The sequence below is a fragment of the Oryza sativa genome, chromosome 2, assembly GCF_034140825.1.
Source record: "Oryza sativa Japonica Group chromosome 2, ASM3414082v1".
NCBI classification, from domain to species: Eukaryota; Viridiplantae; Streptophyta; class Magnoliopsida; order Poales; family Poaceae; genus Oryza; species Oryza sativa.
The window spans coordinates 24,366,575-24,383,444 of record NC_089036.1 but is presented as its reverse complement, the minus strand read 5'-3'; the positions used below and the strand labels follow the sequence as shown (position 1 = coordinate 24,383,444).

General features: G+C 44.2%; 4 protein-coding genes across 5 annotated transcripts; 2 read left to right on the top strand and 2 right to left on the bottom strand.

The window, feature by feature from the left end:
- The first annotated feature begins 1,891 nt into the window (after positions 1–1,891).
- LOC4329941 (outer envelope pore protein 37, chloroplastic) lies at positions 1,892–5,990 on the top strand. Its single transcript, XM_015771488.3, has 6 exons — positions 1,892–2,476; positions 2,732–2,821; positions 3,807–3,977; positions 4,060–4,154; positions 4,972–5,092; positions 5,647–5,990. Exons 1-6 carry the CDS (start codon positions 1,973–1,975, stop codon positions 5,776–5,778), a joined length of 1,113 nt encoding a protein of 370 aa, XP_015626974.1. The 5' UTR covers positions 1,892–1,972; the 3' UTR covers positions 5,779–5,990.
- LOC9266098 (GDSL esterase/lipase At5g03980) lies at positions 5,952–7,690 on the top strand. Its single transcript, XM_015771487.3, has one exon. It carries the CDS (start codon positions 6,246–6,248, stop codon positions 7,455–7,457), a length of 1,212 nt encoding a protein of 403 aa, XP_015626973.1. The 5' UTR covers positions 5,952–6,245; the 3' UTR covers positions 7,458–7,690.
- Positions 7,691–7,784: 94 nt separating this feature from the next.
- LOC112937821 (uncharacterized) lies at positions 7,785–9,750 on the bottom strand. The gene is made up of 2 exons (XM_026022690.2): positions 9,524–9,750; positions 7,785–8,150 (listed from the first exon to the last, which is right to left on the bottom strand). The coding sequence occupies exons 1-2, from the start codon at positions 9,644–9,646 to the stop codon at positions 8,067–8,069; spliced, it is 207 nt and encodes a 68-aa protein (XP_025878475.1). The 5' UTR covers positions 9,647–9,750; the 3' UTR covers positions 7,785–8,066.
- Positions 9,751–10,060: 310 nt separating this feature from the next.
- LOC4329938 (acetolactate synthase small subunit 1, chloroplastic) lies at positions 10,061–15,002 on the bottom strand. 2 transcript variants are annotated; one of them, XM_015772232.3, is made up of 12 exons: positions 14,707–15,002; positions 14,354–14,576; positions 13,410–13,493; positions 13,226–13,294; positions 13,063–13,146; positions 12,819–12,977; positions 12,112–12,198; positions 11,606–11,710; positions 11,407–11,529; positions 11,176–11,328; positions 10,795–10,860; positions 10,061–10,369 (listed from the first exon to the last, which is right to left on the bottom strand). In XM_015772232.3, the coding sequence occupies exons 1-12, from the start codon at positions 14,922–14,924 to the stop codon at positions 10,286–10,288; spliced, it is 1,455 nt and encodes a 484-aa protein (XP_015627718.1). In that variant the 5' UTR covers positions 14,925–15,002; the 3' UTR covers positions 10,061–10,285. The 2 variants fall into 2 exon arrangements, with proteins under 2 accessions (XP_015627718.1, XP_015627719.1); XM_015772233.3 differs by having other exon boundaries at positions 14,354–14,567.
- Between the last annotated feature and the right edge of the window lie 1,868 nt (positions 15,003–16,870).

The window sequence follows — 16,870 nt, the reverse complement described above, 5'->3', positions numbered from 1 at the left end:
AAATGGCGATCTTCCACACAAGATTTTTGTAGAGCAAGAGTACGTTCGATGCCCTGGATATGTTTTAGTACATGGTAAATCTTTCCCTCGGCCAATAATAACGCTGTGGTATCACAAGTTCACAACCCCGGAGACTGATCGAGACAAAGCAAGGAGCACAGCGGCACATTGTGTTCATTTTTTGTTTCATCGACAATACATTTTCACCCTGAAAAGGATTATGTGAACGGAGCTTCCAATGTAAATTGATACATGTGTGGTCAATACCATAAACCTCTCATAATTTACACGCTTTGGCCAAGAGCAGGCTCGTACATCGGCCAATTCAAGGTGTTCTTTTGTCCAAGATTACTTACGAACAAAACGGAGTAAAAAATATATGTCCAAAGGTATCCTTTTTGTTTAGTTTTTGTTTTTACAACTACTTAGAAGACGCATATACGCGCGCGCACACCACTACCTTACTTAGATATCCTTGAATGCACCACCTTAACACAGACAAAGATCAACAACACATCCATAGCCTAAAATTGGCTGTGTACATCCGATCGGACGTAGAGGCCACGTTTGTCCTATTTTCTAAAAAAATAGCCTCACTGAAAACCTACTCTCTCCGTTTCACGTTATAAGATGTCAAACTGTTTTAAATTTGACCAAATTTATAGAAAAATAGTAATATTTTGGACCAAAAATAAATTTATTATAAAAATATATTTAATTATTAATTTAATAAAACTAATTTGATAATATAAATATTATTATATTTGTCTATAAATTTAGTTAAATTTGAAGTAGTTTGACTTTGACCAAAGTCAAAACATCTTATAACCTGAAACAAAGGAGTATCAAAAGCGCAACCCTATATGCACACTTCATCTGTTCTAAAATATAAGAACTTAGAATCGGATGGAATATTTTCTAGCGCTACGAATCGGACGGAGGGAGTAACATTTATGTTTCCTATGATTTAAACTCTAATAGGTGGAGTCATGCATACTACACCTTAACCAAAATCACCGTCAATGCTTCTCCTTGGTTTTAAAAATCAAGGGTGAAAAATAACCGATATTGTAGTTCTGGTTGAAAAAAGTTTCAAGCAAAGCTAGAATTATTGAAAGATGAGCTTTAAAAAAAGTAACACGTGTTTTTAGTTGTTTGAACTTCCATGCTTTATGGCAAATTAAAATGCTTTTTTTAAAGAAAATATCCAAAAAGTAGAAGTTTGATTTCTATCCATAAGAAAAATTTAAAAAGTTTCGAGAAAAGGTCAATGTTGCTAACTAGTAAAAATACAAATCTAGAACGGGATGTGATCCATTCTATTCAGATTCATTATATTATGATGTATCCTAAGTTTGTTTTATACGGGACTATGGGAGTACAATCTCAGGGTGTGTTCGACTGCTGCAATGCACCCACACAGCTGCTTGCAATGACACAAATTACTGTACAACATGGCTGTATCGTAGTTGAAATAGGACAGCCGAACACATCCTCAAGTGATTTTGCCTAGACACAAGAGTCCACGTGGTTGGTCTTTGCACAACCAAAGAGTTGACAAATCATACGACCAAACAAGGGATCACTGTTTAAACTTCACACTGTTAGAAGTTGGAACCACCCAAATTCTACTTTCAAGTTCAAAATATTGGCTAAAAAAGCCATCAGCCTTTCCTGCATGTAGTAATGAGTGGGTCCCCACTGAACTTAACAGACTGACAGTCACATTTACTGTTCAGTCGAGTAATAATACCACTGCAGTAGTAGAACACTGTACATACAGACACAGAAATACATAACAGAATAACCCAGTAGTCCAGGGTTGTAAACGGAAAAAACCCCGAGCCAGGGATTCCAGAGCCTCCCGCACCCCACCCCCAAAAAAATTCCCACTTCCCTCTTCCTCCATTCGATTCTTCCCACCACACCACTCCCTCCGCCCCTCCGCATCGCTTCCTCCGCCGCCACCCCCATGGCCACCACCACCACCACCTCCTCCTCCTCCTCCAATTCCCAAAACCCTAACCCCTTCAACCTCCCGCCATGGCTCCGCAGCCTCCGCTGCCCCTTCACCTTCCTCTGCCCGCCCCCACCGCCCCCGCCGCCCCCTCCTCCTCCGCCGCCGCCGCCGCCTCCCCCGCTGGAGGTGGTGTCGCCGTCCCCGCGGTGGAGGCGGCCGGGGCTGAGGGTGACCACGGAGTACGACAGCGAGGAGGCCATGTTCGCGCACAAGGTGTCGTGCAAGGTCGCGGGCGGGCTCGCCAAGCTGCGGCTGTCGTTCCAGAGCGACCCGTCGGGGCAGGGGTTGGGGGAGGAGGGCGACCCGCGGCGGCAGCTATTCGTCGCGCCCGTGGTCGGGCTCATCGCCAAGAATTTCTCCGTGCTGTACGACGTCGAGGCCCGCAACGCGCTGCTCAGCGGGCAGGGCTCCCTCCCCGGCGGCGCCATCCAGCTCCGCGGCTCACACGATGTCAAGGTAAATGGCACACTTCTTCTTTTTCTGGCTTGAATCCTTAGTCACCCGCATTTACCCATCAAGTGTTGTTCAGCTGTTCCGTTGCTTATGATATAGTATGTGTGCATTTTGTTAATTTACTAATCGCGAGAAAGGGGTTCTCAATTTTTCATTTAGACAGTTTCTCGGTAAAATTGATCAGCTTTTCACATGTAGCTGTGGTACTGGAACCTAAATACTTCTTTCTTTCTAATGGGACTTTTTGTTGACTTTCAGGAGCGACAAGGAGAAGTCTCAGTGATCACTAGGCTGGGTGATCCGTCTTATAAACTTGAGCTATCATCCTTGGTGCCTTACAATGGTCTGGTGAGTACCAAGTTTCATGGATTTGATCTTTTTGGTTTGTTTGTTTGATAAAAGTTCTGTCAAGGTTCAGTGGTCATAATCGTATCAGTTTTGCAGTCGGTGCTATACCTTACAAATATATATATATATATATATATATATATATATATATATATATATATATATATATATATATATATATATATATATATATATATATATATATAGGACACTCATATGGGGCACCATGGTATCAAATACACAAAATCACTCAAATTTTTCAAAATTTTCAAATTGTGAGTATATACCTAGTTATAATAACTCGATTCATACCTATACCTATCAACAAAACAACTCAAATTTAACTTTATTTCACAATCCATGATTACATACCTAACTAATTATATGTATGGATGCTATATACCTAGAATCAAAATCTAACAAAAACAAGTTCAAATTCAGTTCAAACTTGCTTTGAACTAGTTAGTAAAGTAGCTAATGTTAATATCTAAGTAATTGAAAAAGTTTCATACTCATTTGAATTAGGTATATACTCAATTTCAACAATGGTGCCCGGGCACCATGGAGCACCAAACAAATTTACTATATATATATATATATATATATATATATATATATATATATATATATATATAATTTTTTATATCGTGATGATAATGCACTTTAGCCATTGGTTCTGAATGGGCTTACAGATCACTTTTATCCCTCAGGCAGAACTCTATGCTATAAAAAATGCTGACTAGTCGCCCCGCTTTTCAAAAGTCATTTCATGTTTCATATTGTAGGTATTGTTGTTTAGGCTCTTCTATGTATATTTCTCCTGCATCCAATGGATCATATATCCTGAAGGTTCAATTTTGAGGGTTTGTAGAAGAATATGATCTTTGGCAACTAGAATTCATGCTAATTTAGTTTTTTTTTTTTACTAGCATAAGGCATATAAACCCTGTTACATGTAGAATAAAATCCTGATTGTTGTACGCAGCCGAGAGCAACCCTCCACTTTCCTATTGGTCAAGTGTCAGTTGAAGAGAGGAGAAACGAAGCGGATGAGAAAATGTTATCCCTTTATGGAATTGCAAAATCTAATTTCTTGGATGGCATTCTTACTGCCCAGTACAGTGAAAACGATATTAATCTGAGATATTGTTATAAGGTGATTTTTACAATCTTTCACTTTGGTTTGTTTTCCAGACTATTTGTTTAATTTGACTTCAATCATACGCTCTCTATGGCAGGACAATGAACTAACTTTAATTCCCAGCGTGTCCCTGCCTTCCAATGCTGTATCCTTAGGCTTCAAAAGGCGGTTTGGTCCTTCTGATAAGTTGAGGTCAGCATTTGGGATTGTTGCCATGCCTATTGATCTATTAGTCATTTGTCTCTAATTGTCTCTGGTTTGATATTTTTAGCCACCACATATTCATGCTTTGTAGGCTGCAAATTTCCACAAATTTTTCTTGACAATTATACACTCATTAGTGAGAACATCAAGAAAGTTTCAGAACTGAAAATAACAGACATTGGAGGTGTTTTGACCTCAATGACTACATCTGTACGGATATTTTATCTCATTAAAGTTGAAAATACTTGCACTATTTAGAAATCTGACTTGTTACAATTGTGTACCGCATGTTGTAGCATGATTTCGTTATGTGATGTCCTGCTTGAGCATGGCTTTCGGATAAATTTTATGGATAACCTTGTCATGTCAAGATTTTGCAACCACCAAGCATGTTTATGAGCATATCTACAAGTTCCTGTGTGTTAGCAAGATATTCTGCATGAATGATAATGGTGTTCATGAGTTTTACATACTTCAACTGCAAAGTTATCTGTCTGGCATTTTTTTTTCTTCACAAAGCGTTGAAGGATATGGTGATTGCTTAGCATCATTGGTAAATCAATAATTGTAAATTTTCATTGGCTGATCAATTGCTCAATTTCCTTTATATTCGTGTTAACATTACAGTTTAATATGGTTGTTGGGATGTATCGACTGCATAAGGCCAATTTAAAATTTGGACCAGGATATTTTCAGTTATGCCCAAGGAGGCAAAAGGGTTTTGCATCTTCATGCATAATCTTTGACATCTGGTAGTTAGCTTCTTTCCCAATGTGTCTTTTTAATGTTGGGTTCCCCTTTTCAGCTATCGTTATGACTTTACCACTGATGACTGGAATGCTGTTTATAAGCGCACAGTTGGTAAAGATTTCAAAGTGAAAGCTGGTTATGATTCTGAGGTGCGAGTTGGATGGGCTTCAGTTTGGGTATGTATTTACAGCCTCCTTGTTTTGCTATATCTGCATATCTTACATTACTATTGGAGCAAGAGAATTAGAGAATACAAAATAGGGTTCTTTTAGTGATCTCATCAAAATCTCGAAGTTTTTTCTTGTCCAGACGAAAGGTTTAAACACACAAAACTTTCCATTTATTAAATCTGAAACCCCGAAAATGCACATATACCAAAGTTCTTTTTTTATGGCCATTTGTACCATTGTTAGCCATCTATGCTTGCTGTGCGCGCGCTAGTGTTGCAGATATATGTTTTTTTAATGATCAATAATTAATATAAGCAATGTTGTGTAAACTGTAGACTGTATCTTTATGCCTTTCATGGGGGGATCCTTTGACAGCTGTTTTGACAATTTCTTAAACTACGACAGTTTTGTTGAAGTGCTGGTTTTTATGGCTAAAACATGCAAAACCTGACTTTGCATCATTAGACGATTTGTCCATTGAAGCTAATATTGCCTTCTGATGGCTCAAGTGTACTGTACTTTTATGAGCAATTCGTGAGTTTCGTTTTCTTGGATGCTAGGTGGGTCAAGAAGACGGCAAGGCAAAGACCGCACCAATGAAGACGAAACTTCAGCTCATGCTTCAAGTTCCTCAGGACAATTTCCGCAATCCCACCTTCCTGTTCCGTGTGAAGAAAAGATGGGATCTGTAGCATATGCTACATTATATACTCCATTTGTATGGGGATACCAGTATTGGGTACTCGGGATTTGGCCAACATTTTGTTGTAAGCTGCGTAGGATGGCTTGAAAAAAAAAATCCATGAAGCCTTTCCAATTCTCATCATGTAATTCTGCCTGCTGTACATAACGGCCATCGTTCGTTCCGCACATAAGCAATTTGATTTCCATGTAAGATTGTTCACCCCTTTACTCGAAGTTCTGGGCTAACTTTTCCGGAGTGCTATCGGATCTTCACTCCGATTCCGAATCCGTTTTCGAATACTCTGTTGATGTCCTGCTCCGATGCTCCGAGTCGACATCGAAATCGGACAGCCTACGGCATAAATAGAGCCATAGAGGGACGCGCGCGATGCCACGGACTATCCACAAACACCAACAGCTGCGTCGCATCGCTAGCCAACACGTACGTACAGCGCGCACTTGCACCTAGAGCGCCATGGCGAGTAGGGTTCATCCACTCCTCGTCGCGTTCTTGGTGGTGCTCCTCGTCGGCACATGCCAGGCAAGGCCGGCTCCGGGAAAGGCAGCGTCGTCGTCGTCATCGGGAGTGGTGGACGGCATCACGGCCATCTACAACTTCGGGGACTCCATCTCGGACACCGGCAACTACCTCCGAGAAGGAGCGGCCGCCGGCGCCATGATGGAGCACACCGTGGCGCCTCCCTACGGCGCGGCCATCGGCGGCGCCACGGGGCGGTGCTCCGACGGGTACCTCATGATCGACTACCTCGCCAAGGACCTCGGGCTGCCGCTGCTCAACCCGTACCTCGACAAGGGCGCCGACTTCACCCACGGTGTCAACTTCGCCGTCACCGGCGCCACCGCCCTCGACGCGGCGGCCCTCGCGAGGATCGGCGTCGCCGCGCCGCACACCAACAGCTCCCTGAGCGTCCAGCTCCAGTGGTTCAGGGACTTCATGAGCGCCACCACCAAGTCGCCCGCCGAGGTGCGCGACAAGCTGGCGAGCTCGCTGGTGATGGTGGGCGAGATCGGCGGGAACGACTACAACTACGCCTTCGCCGCGAACCGGCCGCGGCCGGGAGGGCGCAGCGCCGCGGACGTCGGGCGCATGGTGACCGGCGTGGTGGAGTCGGTGGTGCTCGTCCCGGAGGTGGTGCGGTCCGTGGTGGGCGCGGCGAGGGAGGTGCTCGAGATGGGCGCGACGCGGGTGGTGATCCCGGGCAACTTCCCGCTGGGTTGCGCGCCGAGCTACCTGGCGGCGGTGGACGAGACGGAGCGCGCGGCGTACGACGGGAACGGGTGCCTCGTGGGTCTCAACCTGTTCGCGCAGATGCACAACGTGCTGCTGCAGCAGGGGATCCGGGAGCTGAGGCGGTCGTACCCGGAGGCCACGGTCGCGTACGCCGACTACTTCGGCGCGTACGTGCGGATGCTGGAGCGCGCGCGCGAGATGGGGTTCGACGGCACGGCGCTGACCAACGCGTGCTGCGGCGCGGGCGGCGGCAAGTACAACTTCGAGATGGAGCGGATGTGCGGCGCGGGCGGGACGGCGGTGTGCGCGAGGCCCGAGGAGCGGATCAGCTGGGATGGCGTCCACCTGACGCAGCGCGCGTACAGCGTCATGGCCGAGCTTCTGTACCACAAGGGCTTCGCGTCCCCTGCACCCGTCAAGTTCCCGCATCAGTAGAGGCCAATGTAGTACCGAAGAATGAACATTTCTTTGAGTTGGAAGTATTTTTTTTCTGAGTTTAGTAGTATTACGATGGATTGTACACAATGTATGAGAATTGGGGTTATATTAATCGCATGGATTGTTATTGTCTTATGCAATGTAACATGATAGTTTATTGCCACAATGTACTACTGAAGAATGAACACTTCAGCTGTTATATTCCTTGGATAAATGAGTATGCTAGTCAGCTGTTATATTCCTTGGATCTACGTGATGAAATTACACAGGAGCACCAGGCTTAGAACCATAGGTTCGACTGTTCGAGGCCCAGATATATGCTCATTTTTTGTCAAACTTTTCATAAGCTTTATTGACAATTCAACACCCTCTTATCCGATAATGTACCACATGCAGTTGGGATATACATTCGGGATTCGGCATTATGATATCAAAAGATATACTTCTCATAGAAAGCACAAGCTTATGACGGCTCTAGCCAGAAACAAGAGGAAATGCATACATTGTAGAGTAAAACTTCAGTTGAGGTCCAAGTATGGGGCAGATCGAACAATCTCGCGGACAGAGCAAGCAGAACTTATGTTTCTGCATCAGGGCCAACACAAATTATTCTGATGGGCTAGGGGGTTTTTCCTTGGGATGCTTTGATCCATAGTGATCAATCAATTGTTTCTCATTGGCCAGTTGAACCTACACAAAGAAAAGCGATGTTTCATTAAGTTGATACCACATCCACATGTGCGTGCGCATGCAAAAATGAGTCAACATGGTGTAGGTCAGATCAAGCAGTGACCAGTAATAGATTCTAATTCAGTTACGGAAAAATGTATTTATACCACACGTTTTCGCTTGGTACCAAATAATACTACAATTTTTTTCACCTTAAAGAAATAATATGACTGCTAAAATCTTCCATCTATACCGTTTATCAAATTGGGAACAGCATTGTCCAATGATAAAAAAAGATGTAGGATGATGCCTTCACTGTTACTCCAACCAGTGGTGGAGGACAGAAGGGGGCTGCTTCATCAGTTGGAATCAGAACTCACTGGAGAGAAGGCTTTATAATGGTATTTATACTATTCACAACAACAACATTAACAATTAGCAGAACTTAACATAAATAGTTCAGATGGAAGATATGAGCAGTGTGATATTTTCCCAAAGGGGAAAAAATGTGGTACTAATAGGCACCAACCAAAAACTTGCAGTACAGACACTGAGATGCAATTTTCTCCTTTAAAGATGCTCATCTTTGGACCTACCTCTCGACTACACACTCATCAGTATAATATAACCAAAACTGAGAATAAATGATTGATCCAACTACAAATTTTGCCTAGAACTATATTCCCCAACCCTTCCTGATTGTTCAACCATAACACAGTATTCATCAGAGGCAGGGGCGGATCCAACGTGGGTGCAGGGGAATATAGTTGATAAGATAGGAGGTGCTAAAGGTCTCATAATAGCATTTTAGCATAGTTTAATACTGAGATTATGTGTTTATATCGGTGTACTCAGTATTTGAGTCCCCCCAACTTTTTGTTTCTGGATCCGCCCTTGATCGGTGATTATCATAGAAATGGTAATGGACAAACAATATAACAGCAGCAATATCTCCCAAAAGAACATCACTAGGGTAATGTAATCATACTAGTTCCACCCTTGGCAGGCAGGCTAGATGCAGTGCTTAGAGAGACGAAGTTAGAACAATTACAATAATAGAAAATTATCCCCTATGAAATTTCCACATCAACTCCCTGTCTCTCCTTACCCCGTAATTGGGGTGCATCCGGGGACTATAGACGAAGACGGACAAAATCGATCACTCGGCTCGAGATTTTCAGATCGCATGGGATAGGAGCATAGGGCTGGGTGGATCGTGGATGAGACGATAACAAGAAGCTAAAGATCCAGCCATCCCCTCGAATCCTCCATGAATCCATCCAATCTAGCGGTCTAGCCTTAGGGCTGGGGAGGGAATACCGAATACGGCAGGCTACAAGCTACTGGTTGGATTAGCAAGCAGGAAGGGAAGAGGAGACGGATTCATTCGTCACCTTGCAGATGGGGCAGATGACCTTGAGGCCGACGGCGCGGGCCTCGAGCTGGGACCCCTTCGACTTCTGGTTCTTCTCCGCGTTCCGCCGCTGCGCATCGATCTTCTGCTTCCCCCGCGTCATCGGTGCTCCTCCTCCTCCTCCCCCTCCGGAGTTCTTCCCCTTCCTCTCCGATCAATCGATCGATCCCGACCCGAGAGCTCCAAACTTCCAACAACCACCGCAACAGAATCCGGATTCTTCTTCCCTTCTCCCTATTCCCCGCTTCCCATCTCATCGCCGTGGGCCACTGGGCCGACAGCCTTGTTGGACCTGCAGGCCCAGTAGTACACAAGGCTATCGGCCCATTAGAGCATGATTAATTAGGTGGAGTATTAGTTTAAAAAAACCTGTAAAATAAATTAATATGATTTTTAAAACATTTTTCTATGGTATATTACGAACATTTTACACGGTGCAAAGCGCTGGATTCAATTTTTATTCCAGAACATGGTAAGTGGCTGAGTGCACGTTTGGTTTGCCTGTCAGTAGAAAACATAGGCTCAACTCTTGCATCATGATCTTTACTGGACAAGAAGCCAGCGGATTGGCACATTACAGAGAGGAAGGTAAACAACAACAAAAGAACAGCATCATAACAAACAACATAACTGAACGAACGGAATCTGACTACAACACTCTACTACAACACTCTGCTGTAACAGGTAGCAACCAACCGACCAAGCATTTTATTACTGTCCTTTCTTCTCACAAGACCTGGGATTACAACGGAAAGGAGTAGCCACGAAGGTACTTGGAATCGACACCGGATTCGCGGACCAGCGCCACTCGCCCTGTTCTGGCGACCTGTGGTCATGGACGGAATATGCATTAGCGAGGAAAGCTGGGTATATTACATGTGGATATAGAGATCGGATTTCTATCCATTATCTAAAAAATAGTGAGGAAAGTAAACGCCGCGAGCATGGGTGCGAAAGCATACGGATCCATTGTCCCAGATAGAAAGGAGACGGCTAGCAACCTAGCATATCATATTTAAAGACATAAAGCAGATGTTGGCAAATGATTTAAAATTATTTTGGTAGTCAAAAGCATGTGTTCACTTCGGCAAAAGTATCCATTACGTGTGGAGAATGAGTTTTTGAGACAATGTGTGTTAATACGGTAACAGTATTTGCGCAGATAATCTGTTGACATCATTTCACATCACATAACCACATGAGCAACAAACGGATGAGGTGAAAGAAAAGTACAAAAAGAATTCAATATACCTCACAGATGCCATAAGGCTCCAACAGCCTTTGTAATGCAACCATCTTGTCGAGATCCCCAGTAAGCTGCACAATCGCGGCAAGTTATCAAGTATGCAGAAGTCCCACAATAATTTGAATGGGCATTAAATGAGTAAATGACAGTTGTGGTTCAGCTAAACATTCAGTGTTTCTGCAGGCTCTGTGCTGCTAAACAGTAAAGCACAACACAACTTATTAGGACAAAACACTAGAATTCCTATAACAATGCTGCGGGTAAAATTATATGCTGGCACTTTGTTATTTGTACATAGATCGGTGTTCTTCGTAAATGAAGCTGATTAAGCTAATAAAGAAAAGTTTAACAATCACAAGCAACATTAGCCATAAAATTAAAATTACCTGTAACGTAACAGTGTGATCAGAAACATCAACAGATTTTGCCCGGAAGATTTCAGCAATATCTAGTATGTCTCTCCGAGCAGCAGTGTTCACAGAAACCTTGATAAGCATAAGTTCTCTTTCAGCAAAAGGCAAGTGAGTTATATCTTGAACCTGCACAAATCATATTTTTTGAATTAATGCGACTTTACTACCACAATTGACTGCTCTTGAAAACTGCATATGATTTACCTCATGCACATCAACAAGTTTGTTAAGCTGCTGAACTAACTTCTCAATGGATTCATCTGTTCCAGGAGCAACTGTTGTAATACGCGAAAGGCCTGACTTTTCAGCTGGGCCTACAGCAAGACTCTGACCAGTAGTATGGTCTTGTTAACAACTAATCAGGCATGACGGCGAGGTAATAACTATTCGAAAAAAAGAAAACCTGTATATTGTAGCCTCTGCGAGCAAAGACCCCTGTAACAATGTTGAGAACACCAGGGCAATCATTGACAAGGATGGATAGAGTATGTGATCGAAGTCCACTTGACTGCACCAAATAAAATCATATTTAGCTTAGGACCTGCATCCTTAATTTTGTATACATTAACATGTATATTTAACACTGAACAGCTTAGAGCTACAGAGACATTTATATATATATATATATATATATATATATATATATATATATATATATATATATATATATATATATATATATATATATATATATATATATATATATGACTGGTTGCTGATTGTGAAGATGGAAAATGTGAACTCAGTGTAGTCACATTGGAACTAGATTCGGTTTTGAATACATACAACATAAGTTAGACATAGTTTTTTTTGTCTCAAATAAAGTTTGGATATAGTTGCCAAGGTTCATATGGAACTTAACACTGACTGAATAATGCTTTTATCTAAACTGATAATATTGAAACTTACATCTTCATCATCAAGGACGCCCCAGTGAGCATCAAGTACTTGGTTCATGGATGAACCCTCATAAGGTTCCACAGGATAGACATCGCCCTGAACAATTAAATAGTAAAAGTGACTAAATGTTACAGGAATCAGTAACATATTGCAATAGACAGGCATATACGACTTGTTATGTTACTCATTTCTGGCCATCAAATATATTAGCATATAACTTATGCTATGACTAATGCACAGATGCTATACCAAAAGTTGAACAACGTTAGTGTGGGGGTGCCTGCTTATGTATCATCAGGTCTCATCCAATGACATAAGGTACTAGTGAATATGCATTTCAGTAACCCCAACATGAACGCCACCTGTAATTCTACTCCACAGTGTGCTTTTCACCACCAAAGAATATGTTGTCTTCAGTGAACTCACCTCACAGGACTGAAGGTAAATATTTAAATAGAAATATGGAATAAGTTCAGAGATATGGCACCTTTATAGCATACTAATTGTGTTTATGCACTAAGTTATTATCGCTTATAGCATTACATTGTTCTGGAACCAATACTGGCTAACATCTAGGTTCAACTGCATTTGTTTTCGTACCGAGTAAAATGCACTCTCAACATAACCAGCTAATTATTCAAATTATGTAAAAATAAAATAGAACTAGATGAAGGACTCATGAGATTTTTTTTCTATTTAAAGTACAAGAAACATACCCCAGCATTGGATGGTTGATCAAAACTTCCATTGACTGTCTTATTTACAGAAGTAAGAAGAGAATTTTTGGGCAATGCCTCTATGAGATCTGGGTAAGAAGCAGCAGAAAATCCCCAGAAGCGGGCAGTTGCTCCAATTTTTTCACGTCTCAAAGCAATCTGAGGGGGAAAAAAGAGTCAGCACTGTGAATAACACATGTATGCATGCATGATAAATGCAAATAGAAAATGGTCAAGAAAATACTTTTCCCGTTCTACAAATTTCTTTTATCCCAAATTTGCTGAGGTTCCTTTGCACAGCAACAATTTTGCCAGGATCTCCAGTTACCTACAACTTGATCAAATACACATCAAAGGAATTCCTACAATCATATGTATGTAAACCTGTTGGAATCAGGAGTCTTTACCTCGATGGTAAGGGTGTTCTCCGAAATATCAACAACTTTCGCTCGGAAAATATCAACTAAAACCATGACCTGACAATCATAACAAGATTTTGTGCAGTACGAGTGAGTTCCAACATGCCTGTTGCTTAATTCACTACACAAAGTTTTTACACTATGCAAATAGCAAGTCAACAGCACATGTTACCTCAGGACGCTGATCTGGTTCAACATTAATTTTTATAAGCATCAGCTCTCTTTCAACCTGTGGCTCCTTAGATAGATCTTCCACCTGCAATTTTTAGCCGGCACAAGAATTAAGGAGAGTATAAAATCAAGAGAAAGAGAGGTTAAAATGACCATGCTATCCAGCGTTCCAGACTTAACTACCTTGTACATAGGTGAGGAATGGTTAGTGCGATGTTTCGTGTGAACACGGGAGAGAGAGACTATGTGATAGATAAGGGAAAGCAATGAACATTTTCAATAATTGAAATGCAATGCAACTATTTTAAACAAGGTCACATGGCAGTATCCACATATTTATACTTATCAGATGCTACAGTAGCATTTACTGTGCTATAACTCAAGTACTCAACGAAAAGCCCAAGATACTCAGGAATACTTAGGTTATAATAGAAAACCTGGTTATTTGGTTACAAATGAAAACATTGAATTTTAATTTTTCTGCTCCCGGACTTTATTGCATAAATTGTGCAGACAAGAGAAATAGAGCACATTACATTGACCAGAATATGTCTGTACGTGATAAAATGCAAGTTTGACATTCAATATAGTTAGCGAGATACTCACGGAAAAGAGTTATTTATTCTTACTCTTAGAAGATTTTCAATAAAGAGGGCTAATGTTTTGACCAGATTAGGATAAAAGGTTTCTGCCCTTGGTATTTCTAGCTACAAAAGATGCTCAAGAGCAAGGCACGTTATAAAATATAAACAGAGTTGATACTGTAGAAATTCCGCTCTTTATAGAACAATATTCAACATTGGTATCTTCACTCTGCTGACACCAATCGCTGTCAAAGAATCTTACTGAGGGCCGGAAGCTTATCAGATCTATAAATGGCAAACTAAATTGGTTTAAGCATCAAATTCACATGACCCCAACAAATTTTGGAGCAAGGGGGCTCACATTCAAGACGTTGACAAGCTTGTTGAGCTGCTCGATGACTTGGTTGAGCACCCTGTCCGTGCCGGAGACGACAATGGTGAACATGGCCTTGTCCTTGTTGAGCCCCACGGCGAGCGACTCGATGTTGTACCCTCTCCTGGCGAACACCCCGGCGATCCGGTTTATCATCCCGCTCTCGTCGCCGACGAACACAGAGATCGTGTGGCGCCGCACCCTGCATTCCCTTCCCCCCCCCCCCCCAAACAAAAGAAAAATACAATCCACCCCGATTGATTGAATCAGTTGAGCAAGCAACCGCAACAAACACACCACACGGAACGAATTCAGGCGGAGAACGGCATTGGATAACTCACGTGTCCCTCGCGGCGCTCGCGGGCGCCCCCACCGCCGCCGCGCTCACCGCCGTCACCGCCTCGCCGCCGCCGCCGCCGGAGGAGGCCGCGGCGACGGCCCGGCGGACGCGCGGGCACCATGGCCGGTGCGCCGCCGCGGCGCGCGCGGGGACGCCGCCAGCACGGCATGCCGGCGCCAGCGGCGAGGGGCGGAGATGGTGCGGGGAGGCGACGGACATCGTTTGGCTTGGCTCGAGCTCGAAGGTGACGGGGGGCTGGTCTGTATTGTGTGACAGTGGGCACGGGGCACTCGGTTTAGTTTTTGGGTTAAGCCATGGTAGCACTAGTAGGGTTTATGCGGAGTGGAGGGGCGAAGGCGGCTGGTGGAAAATTACTGGGCTGGCCCCCGCGCGGCCGCGCGCCGCTTGGCTTTGGGGGGAGACGGCGTGTGCGGCGTGTGCGAGTGCGAGTGCGAGCGTGACACCACCCGCCGCGCGCGGCCGCGGCGCGATCCGCTCGCGATGGGTCACGGGTGGCCCTGCGTTCGCGTTGGGGCACTACTTGGCCGGGCAGCGGCAGCGGCTGGGCGGCGTGGGGGACCGACCGATATTCGGTATCTTGGTCTGACGTCGACGGCCCCGGCGGCTGCGGCTCCCACAGCTGCCTGCTTTTGCTTTGGAGGCTTTCGGCAATTCGGCTCCGTGTCTACGCTCTCTATGGGTCAACATGGTTATCTTCGAAAAATAAAAAGACCCAACCCATCCAACTCATGATGATGCGTCGAAATGGCTGAATTTGCGAGGTTTTCTTTTCTTAAGGGTTTGGAGGGTGTACCGTGTACGTGTCACCGAGCCGCTCGGGTTTGTAGGTGAAAGTGTAGTATCACGCATGTGCGAAGGGTCGATATATACATGTGATGATGCCAGGTGCCAGCGGTACGGCCAAAAGATGATGCCACGTGTTTCGGAGTTGCTTTTTGTAGTTTTGTTTTTCTTGGGCGCGCACGTCAATCGATTCGTTACGTGGTGCAATGAGGCGGCGTTTGCTTTACTCCATCCAAGTGGTTGGGACGATTTTGTTTTTGTTTACGTGCGTGGGAGCTGTCACGTTTCTCGTGTGTTTAGCGACTATTTTGTGAGGAAAAAAATTAAGCATGAGATCGTGGAGCATGTGAGTACTGTTGTCATCGATTCCTCTCGTAAATCGTAGCACGCCATTTTTTAGATGAAACCGAGAGATGGCCCGAGACCATATGCCAAGAGCTCCCTCCACGCGACTCTAAAAAAACAGAAAATAGAGATATCACCGGATCTTTTTTTAAGTTGCAAATTAGGACGTATACGTACACACACCACGCTCACATCACACACAACACACGCACCCACACGCGTGTTTCTAACACACGTTAGAATTTAGATTGGAGACCTATATCTTAATGCACGGGAAACATGTAGTAGTATTAAACACGCACACATGTATACCCTTATATCTGATCGGAACCAATCGAGTCGTTCCGGAGGAAAGAGGGGAAAAGACCCCGGGTGAGCACGAGCGATTGCAACGGACATTCAGCCCATTGTATTTGGAACGAAACGTTATCGCGACATACTTGAGGCCCATTGTAGCCCCTTGCATTTGGGTCGAAACAATATCGCGACGTACGAGGCCCATTATATCTGCCTAACTGGGCCGGAAAGGTATTGATTGCCTGCAACGGTAACGTGGCGCACGTGTAGTCCATCATATTTGCCCGTTCGGGCCAGAGCGGTATAGTGGCGAACGTTGGGTGGGCGGGCCATTTGTCGTGCAAGGCCGCGCATGCATGTGTACGCGCATCATCATCCACCGCTCGCGAAGTCGCCATCTCGATCGTACGAAGCGCACTTGATCAATGCACTGGCCACCGGTGCACTTGTCAAAATGAGGGAAACACCAGGGCGGTTCTCCCATTCATGCTGCATGCTGATCTTCCACCACGCGAGGGCAAAACGAAACGATATAATACTAGTACTAGTACATTTACTATCGTGTCGCGTCGACAGCGACAGCGACAGCGAGAAGAGAGGATCGTGCGATCTGATCGAGTAGCTAGCGCTTTCCAGTCGCGCGCGAAACCCGCCCGTCGCGCCGGGCAAGCAAGCGCACTGCGACTCACCATCGCCATCGACGACAGCGACGCTCTCGC